The sequence below is a fragment of the Orycteropus afer genome, unplaced genomic scaffold, assembly GCF_000298275.1.
Source record: "Orycteropus afer afer isolate SDZICR_OR568_19922 unplaced genomic scaffold, OryAfe1.0 scaffold00022, whole genome shotgun sequence".
Lineage (NCBI taxonomy): Eukaryota > Metazoa > Chordata > Mammalia > Tubulidentata > Orycteropodidae > Orycteropus > Orycteropus afer.
This window is the reverse complement of record NW_006921609.1, coordinates 14,337,508-14,354,628: the sequence shown is the minus strand read 5'-3', so window position 1 is coordinate 14,354,628 and position 17,121 is coordinate 14,337,508. Positions and strand designations below refer to the sequence as shown.

At 42.0% G+C, this 17,121-nt stretch overlaps 1 protein-coding gene across 1 annotated transcript in view; it reads left to right on the top strand.

Annotated features, from left to right (window-relative positions):
- Positions 1 to 8,611, top strand: part of ROBO1 (roundabout guidance receptor 1) — a 784,554-nt gene extending 775,943 nt beyond the window's left edge. Inside the window, exons 30-32 of the mRNA XM_042783645.1 lie at positions 5,327 to 5,573; positions 6,057 to 7,286; positions 7,815 to 8,611. Of these exons, the coding sequence (XP_042639579.1) occupies positions 5,327 to 5,573; positions 6,057 to 7,286; positions 7,815 to 8,611 (2,274 nt within the window). The remainder of the gene's footprint in view (positions 1 to 5,326; positions 5,574 to 6,056; positions 7,287 to 7,814) is intronic.
- The last annotated feature ends 8,510 nt before the right edge of the window (positions 8,612 to 17,121 follow it).

The following is a 17,121-nucleotide window of genomic DNA, read 5'->3' as shown; positions in this document are numbered from 1 at the left end:
CCTACGGAAGTAGTGATACTGCCTCGGAAACCCAAGGAGGGGTCGCTATGAGTCGGGGCCGACTCGACGGCACATAACAACAACAACAACAACAAGGATGGCACATAACAACAAGAAGTTGCTCAAGCAGGGAGATTGATGGGAAATGGTTTCTGAAGAGGCTGATGAGGAAGGCAGCTTCTGAAATTAAGAAGAACATGCTATGGGAAAATGCCTGAATTTGCCAAGAAGCTGCAAAGGGTGGCAAGCATTAGGGTGAGTTTGTTGCAGTGATACTTGATTTACTACAGAAGAGGCATTGAGCCCGGTTTGAAGCCCTGTGCCCTCACCTGCTGGTTATAGAACTCTAGAAATGAGATTCAGCTTTTCAAGTTCCAGTTTTCTCATCTGGATAATGGGGATAATCGTATCTACTTTGTAGTATAATTATGGATTAAATATTTTTTTATCTGTAAATCCCATAACACAAGATCTGATACAGAGTGCCCTGTTTTTATTCTTTAGGGCTGATTAGCACCAACTATAACCCCTTAAGAGACAGATCCATACATCAGAATAAAGATTCCTTAACATATTATAAGGAGTTCTAGTGGCCTAGTGCCTAAGGCATTTGATTGCTAACCAGAAGGCTGGCAGTTCAAACCTACCAGCCACTCCTTGGAAGGAAGATCTGGGCAATCTACTTCCATAGAGATACTGCCTCTGAAACCCAAAGGGGGTCACTATGAGTCCGAATCCACTCAATGGCAGTGAGCTTATGTGTGTGTGTTTGGTTTAACATATCATAGGAAATGGTTGGTGAACCCCTTGACTTACCGTTCTCTCCCAGAAGAAAAATCATGTTAGAATTTTTAATCAGAAGGTTCCTTGTGAAAGCAGTATAAAATCCAAAAGAATTTCTTTTGTAAGTCAAATGTCAACACGCTGAATTAGAAACTTTAATTCCCACATGAGCACAGGCCTGGCTAGAGCAACCCTACTCCTGGGTTATGTTTGAGGCTACCCTGCCAATTGTCTCACATTTTCCTTTATTTACAAACTGCTGGTTGAGATTTTCTTTTCTTTAAAAATGTTAATTAATTCTATTAGATTGTATAAGACTGAAGCCTTTTGCCTTTTTAAGGTTACTTTGCATATATCTGCTTGGATGCTTTGAAATGTTGCTATAGTTTAAGTCTCCCTAGATAACATTGTTTCCTGGTTCTTGTCCACATGCCTCCCACTATTTGCTCTGCGTTTATCTAGGCCTTCTGTAAACTGTAATGCATTAATGTTATTTTTTATCAAATTGGCTACATGCCTTTATTTCCTCCCACAACAAATGTCCTTGTTTTCTACAGAACAGTCATCCCTTGGTATCTGTGGGGATTGATTCAAGGACTTGCTTGAATACCAAGATCCGTGCATGCTCTAGTGTCTTACATAAAATGGTGTACTGTTTGCATATTATCTACGCATATCCTCCTATATACTTTAAATCATCTCTAGATTATTGGCAGGAGCTCTGATAGCGTAGTGCCTAAGGCATTTGACTGCCAACCAGAAGGCTGGCAGTTCAAACCCACCAGCCACTCCTTGGAAGGAAGACTGGGCAATCTACTTCTGTAGTGATACTGCCTAAGAAACTAAAGGAGGGGTCACTATGAATCGGATCCCAGTCTATGGCAGTGAGTGAGATTATTTGTAATACCTAATACAATGCAACGGAAGGAAGGTTGGACAATCTATTTCCGTTGTGATACTGCCTTGGAAACCCAAGGAGGACGGGTTGCTATGAGTCAGGCCGACTGGATGGCACATAACAACAACAACAACAATACAATGCAAATGATATGTAAATAGCACTTTACCCCTCCTTTTAGTGTTTGAGGAATTGCTTTTTTATTTTTATTTTTTTGGTTGAATATGGGGATTTGGGATCCACAGATGAGGTATCCCATCTATTATATGAGGGATCCATGCCTATTATAAAGTCTAAATTCCTGTCTTTTATATTGAAATGTCTTTTTAACCTATGGCTCAGACCTAATAATCCAATCTTATCCCCACTCTTTCTAACAAAATACCTGTGTTGTTGTTGCTCGTTGCTATCAAGTTGATTTTGACTCATGGAGACCCCAGGTGTGTCAGAATAGAATACTATTCCATAGGGTTTTCAAGGCTGTGACTTTTCAGAAATAAGTTGTCTGGCCTGTCTTCCCAAGTGCTTTCGGGTTGGTTCAAACTACCAACATTTCAGCTAATAGTCATTACTTAACCATTTGGACTCTACAGGTGAAATAGAAAGGAAACCAAGCAGCACTCAGGAAGAGAGACGCAGGCAGATTTATTCACACTAGCAGACCAGCCCATGCTAGTGCACTAAAACAGCTGGCCCTGAGGATAGGGTCTTCGGGGTTTTTACAGGGTCTGTAGGTTTGTGTGCAAAACTAGGTGCGGTTGTGGTGGCAGTCTAGACAGGAAAGGGTTTTGAGCCAGGGGCAGCTTGAGCTGGGTGCTGGGTGCTGGGTGTTAGGTGCAAAAGAGGAACTCCCAAGTGGGGAAGGGGAAAATGATGGAGGAGGGTAGTTGAAGTGAGCATTAAGGGGAGCTTGGGGGTGCTTTTCTTCTTCACAGGGACTCCTACAAGAAAACTAGGCTTCTCAAGATCACTGAACACAGCATGACTCCTTGTTACTGAAACTTCTTCCACCTGTATTACCCCCGCCACACTTTCCTTTAACATGGTTAGCCACTTAACCTGCCTTTCTTCCTACTTTTAGCCACTTATTTGTTTTTTTGCCAATCATTTTTAGCGCATAATCACTTATTGTTTATACTATTACCTTATTATCTCTTTACCTACCCTTTTTCCAAAGAAAAAATTAAGTCTTCTTTTGGTTACTGTTCCTTTTGGCACACAAAAGAGTGTAAAATAACACACACTTATTAGGCAATCAATGAGATCCCTGTGTGGCATAAGCCACCAGCATTGAAAATTGCTAATTTAAAGGTTGTCAATTCCAACATACCTAGTGGCACCATGAGAGAAAGTCCTAGCAATCTGCTTCCATAAAGATTATAGACAAGAAAACTCAACTGAGCTCTGTTCTACCCTGTAACACATCAGGTCACTGAGAAATGGATTCCTCTAGTCAGCAATGGCTTTAGGTGCTCAATAAATATATTTACCAGTGAATTAATTTGAATGGTCTAGTTTTTAGAAAATTCTTCTCTTGCCATTATGAAAAATATATTTTAGCGTAATTAAAATTATTTCCCTAAAGTAAAAACAAATTATATGATAAACAATTTGAGATTTAATTTTTGTTTTGTTTTTTAATCTTTAGAAACTGGGTTTCTACAAAGGAAATATTTGCTCTTCTATTTTCTAGAGTCACTTTTAGAAAACTGAAAATAAAACACATTTTAGAGATAAGAAAATTGCTTTTCTGCTCTGACTCATTTTGGCATAAAGAGCTATGAGGAGACGCAAATTTAAGTGCATTTTGAGTGGAGGCTACTGCAGAGTTGGCTGTTCAGTTAGGACTCTCAGATCTCTAGGTCAGGCCATGAGATTGTATTTAACTGGGATAAAGAGGGGCCTGGGAATTAGCATTTTAAATGCCTCCCGAGTGATTACAGTAGTAAACACGGCTGATAATCATTCCTTGGAAAAAGAAAAAATGAATCGAAACTTCCACCTTCTCTTAGAAGGGTTTGTTTAGCACACACATGGTTTAAGCAAGACCTGTTATTGAGGCCACAGCAGAAGCAAGCTGTTTCACCATTGGGCTGCAGTGTTTCTTATTCTTCCTTGCTGTTTCAGGAGAAACTTCTGCCCCTTATCTGCCAAAGCTTTTGAGCTCCAACACACTTCTGAAAACAAACAAACATATTACAGTCACTCATTTAATACAAGGTGATAAATATGATTGGTACCCAGGTTTTGCAAATGATTTGTACTCAACTAAGGCATTTGACAGGAGCTCTGGTAGTATAGTGCCTAAGGCACTTGACTGCTAACCAGAAGGCTGGCAGTTCAAACCCACCAGCCACTCCTTGGAAGGAAGGTTGGGCAATCCACTTCCGTAGTGATACCGCCTCGGAAACCCAAGGAGGGATTGCTGTGAGTCAGACCCGACTTTGCGATAGTGGGCTGGGCAACTAAACTAAAGGTTGGTGATTCGAACTCACCCAATGACAGAATGGAAGGAAGACCTGGAAATCTGTCTCCATAAAGATTACAGCCAAGAAAACCCTTTTTATTCTCTGTAATAGATGGAGTCACCATGAATCAGAATCAACTCAAGGATAAAGCGTTGGTTTGTTTTGGTTCAACTTGGAGATGACGGATGAGGACTCAGACCTTATGACAAGAAATCCATTCTGAGCCCATCATTGCAGCCACTGTGTCAATCCATCTCATTGAGGGTCTTCCTTTTTTTTGGCTGACCCTCTACCAAGTATGATTTCCTTCTCCAGGGAATATCCCTTCTGACAATATGACCAAAGTAGGTGAGATAAAGTCTGGCCATTCTCACTTCTAAGGAGGATTCTGGCTGCACTTCTTCCAGGACAGATATGTTAGCTCTTTTAGCAGTCCATGATACTTTTCAGTATCCTTGCCAACAGAAATTACTCAACATTATAAGCTCTTCTTTGGTTTTCTTTATTCATTGTCCAGCTTTTACAGGCTTATGACAAAAACCCCAAACCAAACTTACTGCCATTCAATCTATCCTGACTAATAGTGACCTCTCCTTGGGTTTCTGAGGTGGTATCTCTACAGACATAGATTGCGTAATCTTCCTTCCAGGAGTGGCTGGTGGGTTTTGTGTAAGGGAATAAGTTAGAAACATAATAGTCTTAGTTTGTTACTTAAGTTAGAAACATAGTAGTCTTAGTTTGTTACTTAAATATCCAGCTTATTACTTAGAGTATATAACAAGCTTAATAGAAAAATCTTAAGTATTGAAATTTGTTTTATTGACCACTTAGAAACTGCGGAAATGCATATGTAAGTTAAACAGCAATCATATTTACTCAAATGACTTAATAACTAGCTTAAGTTTCTAGCTTAACTGGTTTAGTGCTATTAATTTAGGTAAGGCTCAAGGTATAACTAGGCCTAAGTGTCACTTCCTCTAGCTTAAGTTTAAGTTTACCAGAATATACTCAGTTATAAGAAATCATGAGTTCTTAAGCACCAATCAGAGAGGACAGATTCTGGAATGTCCCAAGGGAGGACCCCTTCCCCAACAGAATCTGGAAAGTCCCGAGCTTGCACCAATGAGTCGCCGCCAAACAGCATAGCTTGTCCCCTGCACCAATCATTGATGTTCAGCCCTACCTTGTGGAACTGCCCCTTAAAAAATCTTATAAAGGTGTAAAACAGGAAGAGCCGGGTGTCTTTTTGCCCAAGCTGTTGCACTGGTGTAAGCAAAGACCCCAGCTCGAGCTTGGAAATAAACTTTTCCTTTGCTTTTGCATTGTTGTGTCAGTGTCACATTCCTCGCGCCGACACTCCTTTTCCAAATTCGGGTCCAACATTTGGTGCATTGGCCGGGAAAGGAAAGTTCGGAGCGAGACCCGTGACGCACGGCATAGGGAGAGTCTAGGAATTGGAGCCGGCAGGACCAAATTACATCCTTTGCTTAAGGATATTGGTCCATTGGAATAGATCGGAACCCGGCGGATGCGCCAGGGAGCTGGGGAAGGAGCCCCTTCCCCCAGCTGTTGGGCAAGCTGTGGGTGCCGTTTGGTAAGAGCGGTTCCCCTTCAAGGGGCACTAGATGCGTCAGTGACTGGTTTTCGGCCGATGTTTGTTTGTCCTTTGTGTATAGAATATTTGTTTCATCAATAATAGTGTCTGTAATTGTGTGGCCACTTGTCTTTTACTTGTTCTGTGTTTTTTTGGAGGTTGTAGAAATGGGGCAAGGCCAGACTACTCCTCTGTCTCTAATGGTTGAACATTTCTCAGAGTTCAAAAGTAGAGGATCAAATTTATCTGTGATAGTGAAAAAGAATAAACCAATAACTGTTTTGCTCCTCAGAATGGCCCACTTTTAATGTAGGGTGGCCACGAGAAGGCACATTGGACAAGAACATTGTGGCAGCTGTGCTCGACAGAGTCCAGATTCCAGGTCCTCATGGACACCTGGACCAATTCCCATATATTTTAGTGTGGCAAGATATGGTAGATAACCCTCCCCCATGGCTAAAACCTTTTCTCCCAAATCTTTCTGTCAAGGTACTGGCATCCGCACTCGGAGCAAAGAAGAAAGAGAAACAGAAACCAGAGCAGCCAGCATCCTGTGCAGTTCTTCCACCTGTTTTATCTGATTCCCAACCTCACCCTGATCTCATTGACTTAGGGGTGGAAATCCCCCCACCTTCTTATGCCCCGACCCCCCCTTCTCACCCTCTCCAGGTTTCTCAAGTTTCAGGAGGAAGTGGGGCGAGTGGTCCGAGTGCACCTGCCATTACCGGTCCAGCCTCCGGCCTCCACCCATGTCAGAGAGGCACCCTGGAGACTGAGGCCCCCACATCTACTGCCCAAGCCCTACCCCTCAGAGCCACAGGCCCTCCTCAAGAGGATGGAAGCAGAACATGGCAGTACTGGCCATTTTCAACCTCAGACTTATATAATTGGAAAGCGCAAAACGCTCCTTTTTCTGAAAATCCCCAAGGGTTAATTAACTTGTTAGATTCAATCTTATTTACCCATAATCCCACCTGGGATGATTGTCAACAGTTATTACAGGCCCTGTTCACCACCGAGGAGAGGGAGAGGATACTGAATGAAGCCAGAAAAAATGTACTGGGAGATAATGGACAACCTACCACACTTCAGAACCTCATTGATGCTGGGTTTCCTCTCACTCGTCCTGAATGGGATTTTGAGCAATCAAAAGGTAGGGAACATCTCCGAAACTACCGCCAGATTCTGATGGCTGGTCTCCGAGTGGCAGCAAGAAAGCCGACCAATTTGGCCAAGGTAAACTCAGTTAGACAGGAACCCACAGAAAGCCCTGCAGCATATTTAGAAAGGCTTATGGAAGCTTTTAGACTGTACACACCTATAGATCCACAGGCAGATGAGAGTAGGGCAGCAGTAGTTTTATCTTTTGTAAATCAAGCAGCCCCTGACATTAGGAGGAAACTTCAGAAGATAGAGAGACTAGGAGAACAGACATTACAAGACTTAATGAAAGTGGCTGAAAGAGTATATAATACTAGAGAAACTCCAGAGGAAAAGGAAAAAAGAATAAGGAAAGAGGAGCGAGATTTTCAAGCTAAAGAGAGTAGGCATAATAAAAAAAAAAAACTAGCTAAAATCTTCTTTACCAGAGTTAGAAGGAAAGTAGGAAGACGTAGGGAGAGAGGACAAGAGCAGCATGACAGGCCCCACCAAGGCCCTCCCCTAGCCCCGGACCAGTGTGCCTTCTGCAGAGAAACCGGACATTGGAAAAGTGAATGTCCCAAAAATCCGAGAAGAGGGGAAACTCAGAAATATCATAAACCTGCCCCCACAAGAGCATTAATAAATGCAGGAGACAGCAATTAGGGGGGTCGGGGCTCAGAACCTCTCCCTGAGTCTTGGATAACGTTAAAAGTGGAGGGGAAACCAATATAGTTTCTGGTGAACACCGGAGCCCAATTTTCTGTCCTTAATAAGAAAGAGGGAGAAGTCTCTCCAAAGACTAGCTTAGTTTAGGGGGCAACAGGAGCTAAGCGGTACCATTGGACGACAAAACGGCAAGTAAACCTGGGCACCAAACAGGTGTCCCATTCATTTTTAATTGTACCTGATTGCCCTGCACTGCTATTAGGGAGAGACTTATTATCAAAAGCTCAAGCCCATATCTACTTTCATAAGGACGGTATTCAAGTTACAGAGGGGGAAGGCTTCCCGCTGCAGGTTCTAACAGTTTCCTTGCACGATGAATACCGCTTGTACAAAGAAGCAGAGAGCCAGCATGCAGATCCAACAGATATGACTCCATGGCTACAAAAATTTCCCCAAGCCTGGGCAGAAACCGGAGGTATTGGACTGGCGAAACACCAACCACCCATCATTGTGGACTTGAAATCTTCTGTCACTCCAGTAAGAGTCCGGCAATACCCTATGTCCAGGGAAGCTCGAAATGGTATACAACCACATATCCAGAGACTGCTGCAAGCAGGAGTACTGAAGAAATGCCGCTCTGCATGGAACACTCCTCTCTTACCGGTAAGAAAACCGGGAGGAGAGTACCGACTGGTACAGGACTTAAGAGAAGTAAATTGCCATGTTGAGGACTTACACTCAACAGTCCCCAACCCATATACACTCCTCAGCAGTTTGCCCCCAGACCATGTGTGGTATACCACCCTGGACTTAAAAGATGCTTTTTTCAGCTTACCTTTAGCCCCACAGAGTCAAGATATCTTCGCCTTCGAGTGGTTTGATGAGACCAACCAGGCCCTTGGCCAGCTGACTTGGACACGGCTCATCCAGGGGTTTAAACACTCGCCTACCTTCTTCAACGAAGCCTTGAGTGACAACCTGTGTGAGTACCGGGGTCAAAACCCCAACGTGACTTTATTACAATATGTAGATGATTTGTTAATAGCTGCCCCTGATTGAACAGGGTGCCTTAAAGCCACAGAAAGATTACTCATCACTCTAGGGTCGCTGGGGTATCGAGCCAGTGCAAAAAAGGCTCAAATAGCAAGGCAGGAAGTCACATATTTAGGGTATAAATTGAGAACTGGGCAGAGATGGCTCACTGACGCCATGAAGCAGACTATCCTACAAATTCCCAGACCAACAAATCTACAGCAGATAAGAGAATTTCTAGGAACTGTTAGTTACTGCCGTTTATGGATTCCGGACTTCGCTACGAAAGCGAAACCAGTTTATGAACTTAATAGAGAAGGATCCAAGTGGGATTGGACCCCAGAGAGAGATTCAGCTTTTAAAGAACTCAGAGAAGCACTCTTAAAGGCCCCAGCTCTAACATTACCTGATCCAGCCAAACCGTTTCACCTGTTCATTGATGAAAGGAAGGGAATAGCTAAAGAAGTTCTAGTACAGCAACAGGGGCCATGGAAAAGACCAGTAGCATACCTCTCCAAGAAACTGGACTCAGTAGTGGCTGGATGGACCCCTTGTTTAAGAATAATTGCTGCCACAGCACAGCTAGTTAGAGACTCAGATAAATTAACCCATGGGCAAAAGCTGAAAGTAACCACTCCACATGCTATAGATGGGGTCCTCAAACAACCCCCAGGGAAGTGGTTCACTAACACCAGATTAACTCACTACCAAAGCCTACTGCTAGACACTCCGAGAATACAGTTCCTTGCCCCAGCAATACTGAACTCCGCCACTCTTCTACCCAACCCCGACCTAGATGGGCCTATCCACAATTGCTCAGAAATCTTAGCAGAAGTCATCACTGTTAGAAGAGATTTACAGGATTACCCGATGACTAATGCAGACTTTGTCTGGTTCACAGACGGGAGTAGCTTTGTACAAGAAGGGACTCAATATGCGGGGGCTGCAGTAGTAGATGCCGAAGGAAAAATAATATGGGCTGATGCTCTACCTCCGGGAACTTCCACCCAAAGGGCCGAGTTAATCACCCTCGCTGAAGTGTTGGAGAGAGCAGAGGGAAAGAAATTAACGGTATACACCGACAGCAGGTATGCCTTTGCCACCCTTCATATCCATGGGACAAATCTACCGGGAGCGGGGATTCAAAACTTCAGAGGGAAAGGAGATAAAAAACCAAACTGAAATCCTCCACTTACTCTCTGCTGTAACAAAGCCCTGAAAAATAGCTGTAGTACATACTCCAGGACATCAAAGAGGATATACTATTGAAGCTGAGGTAATCGAATAGCTGATCTATTGGCAAAAAAGGCCGCTGCAGGGAACTTGAGAACTGTTGTCCACAACTTTGCACTCGAACTACCTTGTCCCCAGTTGGAGCCTCTTCCTTCCACCCCAGATTATTCTGAGCAGGATATACAATGGGTTGAAAAGTCTTTACAGGTGATGAAAAACCAGGATAGATGGTACATAGACCCGGAAAAGAAACTGATTCTCCCAGAAGAACTAGGAAAGCATCTCCTCACACATCTTCATCGAGTGACTCATCTTGGAGAGCGAAAAATGTTGGAGTTACTAAATAAAGGACAAGTTCGCATACATCACCAAAGACAGATGGCTCAGGAGGTAGTGGACCGATGTCAGACCTGTCAACTTATGAGAGCAGGAAAAAAGAAGAATGTCCACGCAGGTACGAGGATACGGGGGAGGGAACCGGGCCAGCATTGGGAAATAGACTTCACAGAAGTTAAACCAGGTAAATATGGATATAAATATCTTTTAGTGTTAGTAGATACTTTTTCAGGGTGGGTAGAAGCTTACCCCACTAGGAGAGAAACAACAGCAGTAGTAGCCAAGAAAATTTTAGAGAAAATAGTGCCTAGATATGGAATGCCTAAGACACTTGGGTCAGATAATGGGCCAGCTTTTGTAAGCAAAGTTATCCAGGGATTAGCCTCGGCTCTAGGGTTAAATTGGAAATTACATTGTGAGTATAACCCTCAGAGTTTGGGACAGGTAGAAAGGATGAATAGAACATTAAAGGAGACTCTGTCCAAATTGGCAATAGAAACTGGTGGAGACTGGGTGACACTCCTTCCTTTTGTGCTCTACTGAGCTAGAAACACCCCCTACACATTAAATCTAACCCCATTTGAAATAATGTATGGATCAACACCCCCAATCATATCCAACCTAAAAAATTGTCCTGAAGACCTCCCAGCAGACCTGATTCTAGGAATGAAATCACTATATCACATTCAAAGAGAGCTATGGCCCAAACTCCAGGCTATTTATGAAAGCCCTCTTAATGATTAAGAAGTTAACCATGAAATCGAACCAGGAGACTCAGTGTGGGTAAAGAGACACCAGAAACATACTCTTGAACCCAGATGGAAGGGACCTTATACTGTTGTTCTTGTGACCCCCACTGCCCTTAAGGTTGATGGAATCAGTGCTTGGATATATCACTCCCATGTCAGAAAAACCAATCAACAGGAGCAACTCTCTGCAGGAGTGAACTGGAAAGCATCTACAGATCCTGAGAATCCACTGAAAATTAAATTAACTCCATGCGATGGGAACCTACACCCTCATCCTCATGTTAAATGCCTGCCACCTAGTGGCCAGTGCAAGTAACCACCAACCCTTCAAAGTCACGTGGTCCGCCCGCAATGGAGAAACCCATGAAACTATAAACTCAACCACCTCAACTACCCCTTTAAATGTATGGTAGCCTGATTTGTATTTTCTACTCACATACCCTTCCTCGAACCCAGGATTAATACAAGCCGCTAACAGTCCCGGTCGGGTCCGCAGGAACGGATTTTTTGCTTGCCCAGGATATAAGCGGAACTACCGGCAATGTGGAGGGATGACATGGTATTATTGTAAGAGTTGGAGCTGTGTAACCTCCAATGATGGGCACTGGAAATGGCAAGTAACCAATAACGATTATGTAACCTTCTCTTTTGATCATTCTGTGAACCCCACTTGTGATAGGTGTGACTTATTAAAAATCAGTTTCACTGAGCAGGGAAAAAAGGAGTTAATCAAGTGGACATCAGGGTTAAACTGGGGCATCCAAATTTACCAAGCAGGTTACCCTTCTGGAATAGTAACCATCAAGCAGGACATAGTCTCAGCAGATCAGCCAGCCATAGGACCAAATCAAGTACTAAATCCCCTAAACAAGAAAAACTTAATCCAGAAAGAAATAACAACACAGGCACCCCCAGATATAATATCAAGCACCCCAGGGATGAAAGGAAAAAAGGGAAAAAAGAAAAAATAAAAAGAAAAAGGATCCCCTTTGGAATATATTACTAGCAGCTTTTCGAGCAGTAACCAAACTAACCCCAACCTCACTCAAGCTTGCTGGCTGTGTTATGATGTAAACCCCCCGTTTTATGAAGCAATAGGCAGTAATACCTCTTTCAGTTATTCTAATAATGGGAACCCAAGCAATTGTTCCTGGAGGGATCGTAGAATAGGACTCACCATACAACGAATAACCAGTAAAGGCATATGTATAGGAACATCCTCTCAAAATCAGAAACGTTGCGCCTCTCAAATAAGAGTAAGCTCATCTTTTACTTGGGTTATCCCCAACAAAGGGAATTGGTGGCTGTGCTCAAAAACTGGACTCGTACCCTGCTTAACCTTAGAAGTACTCAATCAGTCTTCAGAATATTGTGTACTAGTAACTGTGTTGCCCCGAATTCTATACCACCAAGAAGAGGAAATGTATATACACTGGAGTGGAACTAATAGAGTAAAGAGAGAACCACTAACTGCAGCTTTTACCCTAGCCACTTTATTTGGCCTAGCGGGAACAGGGATAGGAATAACTTCTTTAACTATGCAAAGTCATAGCATGAATTCCTTGAGAGTAGCCATAGATGAAGACCTTGAAAGAATAGAAAATTCCATCTCCCATCTAGAGAAATCCCTAACTTTTTTATCGGAAGTAGTGTTACAAAATCGGCGTGGATTAGATCTTTTATTTCTCCAGCAGGGAGGGCTATGTGCTGCTTTAGGAGAGGAATGTTGCTTCTATGCTGACCATACAGGAGTAGTTCGAGACTCTATGGCCAAAGTAAGAGAAGGACTTGACTTAAGAAAAAAGGAGCGTGAAGCCCAAGAAGGAATGTTTGAGTCCTGGTTTAGGAATTCCCCATGGTTGACTAATTTCTACTCTCTTAGGTCCATTTATTATCCTTATACTTATACTTACATTCGGGCCCTGAATAATAAATAAACTCATATCATTTGTAAAAGATAGAGTTAATACTGTACAACTTATGATCCTCAAACAACAATATCAGTCTGTATCTCCTGTGAACTATGATGAAGATTCCTCATAGAAGTCACTAGAAAAAGGGAGGAATGTAAGGGAATAAGTTAGAAACATAATAGTCTTAGTTTGTTACTTAAGTTAGAAACATAGTAGTCTTAGTTTGTTACTTAAATATCCAGCTTATTACTTAGAGTATATAACAAGCTTAATAGAAAAATCTTAAGTATTGAAATTTGTTTTATTGACCACTTAGAAACTGCGGAAACACATATGTAAGTTAAACAGCAATCATATTTACTCAAATGACTTAATAACTAGCTTAAGTTTCTAGCTTAACTGGTTTAGTGCTATTAATTTAGGTAAGGCTCAAGGTATTACTAGGCCTAAGTGTCACTTCCTCTAGCTTAAGTTTAAGTTTACCGGAATATACTCAGTTATAAGAAATCATGAGTTCTTAAGCACCAATCAGAGAGGACAGATTCTGGAAAGTCCCAAGGGAGGACCCCTTCCCCAACAGAATCTGGAAAGTCCCGAGCTTGCACCTATCAGTCGCCGCCAAACAGCATAGCTTGTCCCCTGCACCAATCATTGATGTTCAGCCCTACCTTGTGGAACTGCCCCTTAAAAATCTTATAAAGGTGTAAAACAGGAAGAGCCGGGGGTCTTTTTGCCCAAGCCATTGCACTGGTGTAAGCAGAGACCCCAGCTCAAGCTTGGAAATAAACTTTTCCTTTGCTTTTGCATTGTCGTGTCAGTGTCACGTTCCTCGCACTGACACTCCTTTTCCAAATTCGGGTCCAACATTTGAACTACCAGCCTTCTGATTAGCAGTCTGCAGTGTAGTAAATTACTTAGTGTGGCTTTTCTACCCATAAATCTTTGTAAACTCTGAGGTGGAATTTGTCATGAGCAACTGAGGAGCTCCTGATGCTAAAGTTGCCCACCTGGGGTATTTCTGTTGGGCGTGGCACTAAACAATGTTCTGGGAGGTTCCTGCTCTCTCTCAGGTGTTTAGAATTCTGATGTGATGATTGGTTGGTTTGGTCACTCTGCCAGGCTCAAAAGGAGGCCTCCTAGAGGCAGAACTTTCTCTGACTGCTGGCTGAGGAAGGATACGCCCCTGAGAGACACACGCTGTGGAAAAGAGACATAAGAGTCATGCATTGCTGAGAGAGACACCGAGGGACACGCACTGCTGGGAGACAGACTGTGAGAGATGGTGGGCTGGGAGAGAGACTGAGCGTTTTTCCTGAACTTGAATTGTAGCCTGGTGCTTCCCTAATAATCCCCATAATCTGAGAGTTCTGTGTGGCCACTGCAGTGAATTATCGAACACAGCAGATAGGCTTTGGTGCTGCCGGAGGAACTTTGGTGTAAGGGCTGGAGGGAGGCAGCATGTCTGGCCCCACAGGTATGGGCCTTGCACTACTGATAGTGATTCTGCCTTCCTCTTGTGTGATTAGAGGATGTCAGAAGATGTGGCCTCCTTGTCTTTTTTGCACAAATGCATGCATATGAGGTGATTGAAAATACTGTGGCTTGAGTTAGGTGCACCTTAGTCTTCAAAGTGACATCTTTGCTCTTCAGCACTTTAAAGAGGTCTTTTGCAGCAGATTTTCCAGTGCAATACTACCTCTGATTTCTTGACTGCTGCTTGGGGTTCATTGTGGAAATGAAATGTTTATGAATGTATGAAATCTTTGACAACTCTTTCTTTTCTGAATTTATTGTGATGCTGCATATTGGTCCAGTTGAAACCTGCTCTTACCTATTTTAAATAACTATTAGAATTATGGGCAGGTACACAGAAAGGTTAGGAAACCACCCAAGTATTTACCAGGCTACAGTCAGATATAGTACTGGTTTATTAAGGGTTCTATAGGAATTGAAAGGAGCCCTGGCAGCACATTGGTTAAGCTCTTAGCTGCTAAGCTAAAGGTCAGCAGATGGAATCAACCACTAATTCTGCTGTGCAGGAGAAAGATGTGGCAGTCTACTTCCATAAAGATTACACTCTTGGAAACCCTATGGGACAGTTCTAGTCCGTGCTATAGAGTCACAATGATTATCTATGAATCAGAATCAACTTGACTGCATCCAGTAACAACAACATAGGCGTTGGATAAAGAGAATAAGATGTTATAGAATGAACATTAAAGGAGGGGTCCACCTTGAGTCACATAACATCTTATGGAACTCATTCATAAATTTGTTTTTAGATAAAATGACAAGCAGCATTCTGAATAGGACAGTTATATTACTTTCTCAATTATTTTGCTATTGCTCATCTAAAAGACTTCATATTTTGTTAGAATCACTTTTGGTTTATCTGAAGTTTTTTAAAAATAATATTTAATTTTTTTAAAAGATCAATATTGAACTTGAGCTGGTTTCATTTTGTTTCATACTAGATGTAAGATTTCATTGCTTCTCTTTTCTTCAGGAAACAGGCATCTGTGACAGAAGGGCACAGTAATGTAGTTTAGAGCCAGATGATAACAAATCAAATCAAACCTAAGCAGCTTACCTATTTTTTTTTTTTTCTGATGGGTGTTTTGAAAAAGTAGAAGGCTGAGGATATTTCAGGATGATAAGGAAATTGGAAAATTTTACCTGTAACTAAATTCTTTTTGTTTGTTTGTTTGTTAATGATCTTTAGATGAATTTGAGTGTTTTGTATATTAGTTACTGTTGTTGCTGTTATGTGCTGTCCAGTTGGACCTGACTCATAGCGACCCCTCCTTGCGTTTCTGAGGTGGTATCACTATGGAAGTAGATTGCCCAGCCTTAGATTTTTCAAATAGAAAAGAGGGAACCATCTACTTTCTTGTTAATAGACTCATAGTCATAGCAACCCCCATTGGGTTTCCAAGGCTGTAAATCATGGAAGTAGGTCACCCCATCTTCCTTCTGGGGAGTGGCTGGTGAATTTGGACCACTGACTTTGTTAGCAGCCAAATGCCTTATACACCATGCCACCAGAGCTCTTTACAGAATGTTAAGAGTTGGAAACAATCTTGGTAATCATCTAGTCTAGATAATCTTTTTAACTTTATAGATGAAGAAGAATTTTGAGTAATCTGATTCATGGCTTTATCAGTAAGCATAGACTAGATTGTTGTTGTTGTTATGTGCCATTGAGTTGACCCAACTCATAGCAACCCCTCCTTGGGTTTCCGAGGCAGTATCACTACAGAAGTAGATTGCCCAACCTTCCTTCTCAGGAGTGGCTGATAAGTTTGAACCACCAGCCTTCTGGTTAGCAGTCAAGTGCCTTAGGCACTATGCTACCAGAGCTCTCATAGACTATATTAGATGGCAGTAAAAAGCAAATTAGAACCTCAGTTTTATCTAAACAAAAAAAAATATCCCCTTCACAGTAGAGTTAATTCCAATTTATGATGTTACAAGAGTAGAACTATTCCATAAAATTTTCTTGGTTGTAACTTTACAGACATAGGTTACCAGACCTTTACTGAGTGATGCCATTAGGTGGGTTCTAACAGTAAACCTGTACTATAGTAGTCAAATGCAAATGGTTTGCACCACTCAGGAAACAAAGAGTTATTTCTCCCTCCTTCATTCTACATGCTCAAATGGGTTTGATGGGAGAGATGGAAGTTGCAGGGAATATCAGCTCTTTATATTTCCACAGGGGTTGTTGGGGCTAGGGGACAAAGACTGGTAGAGACTCTACTTCAACCCAACTTCCCATGAGCATCATGGCAGAGAAGAGAGCACTGTACTACTATCTAAATGATTTCTCTCAATAGTAACGTCACTTCCATTCCCATATCAGAACCCAATGCAAGTCACAAAACTATATTTGACAACTACAAAGGGAGCAGAGATGTACCATTTGACAACTACAGAGGAAGCAGGGATGTACCATTTGACAACTACAGAGGAAGCAGGGATGTACCATTTATTCTGTGGCCAGATGATAACTAGAATACTTGAGACTATTTTGCTACAAGCCCCAGTGCTTCTGGTCCATCACTTGTTAAAATTTACAAACAAACTAACAAAACAAATGCTGTATTATATAGTCCCTTTGACCAGAAGGAGAGAAAGACACTGTGTTTTTAAAAAGTCATACTTAAAATTATTTTTCTCCCACTATTTATTTTTTTGTCTTCTGCAGAAAAAAGCAGTGGATAAGGTATAAGTCAGTAGAATGTGACAAAAAAAAAAAAAAAAAAAAAAAAAAATATAAAAGGTAATATGTTTTACTCATTTCTAA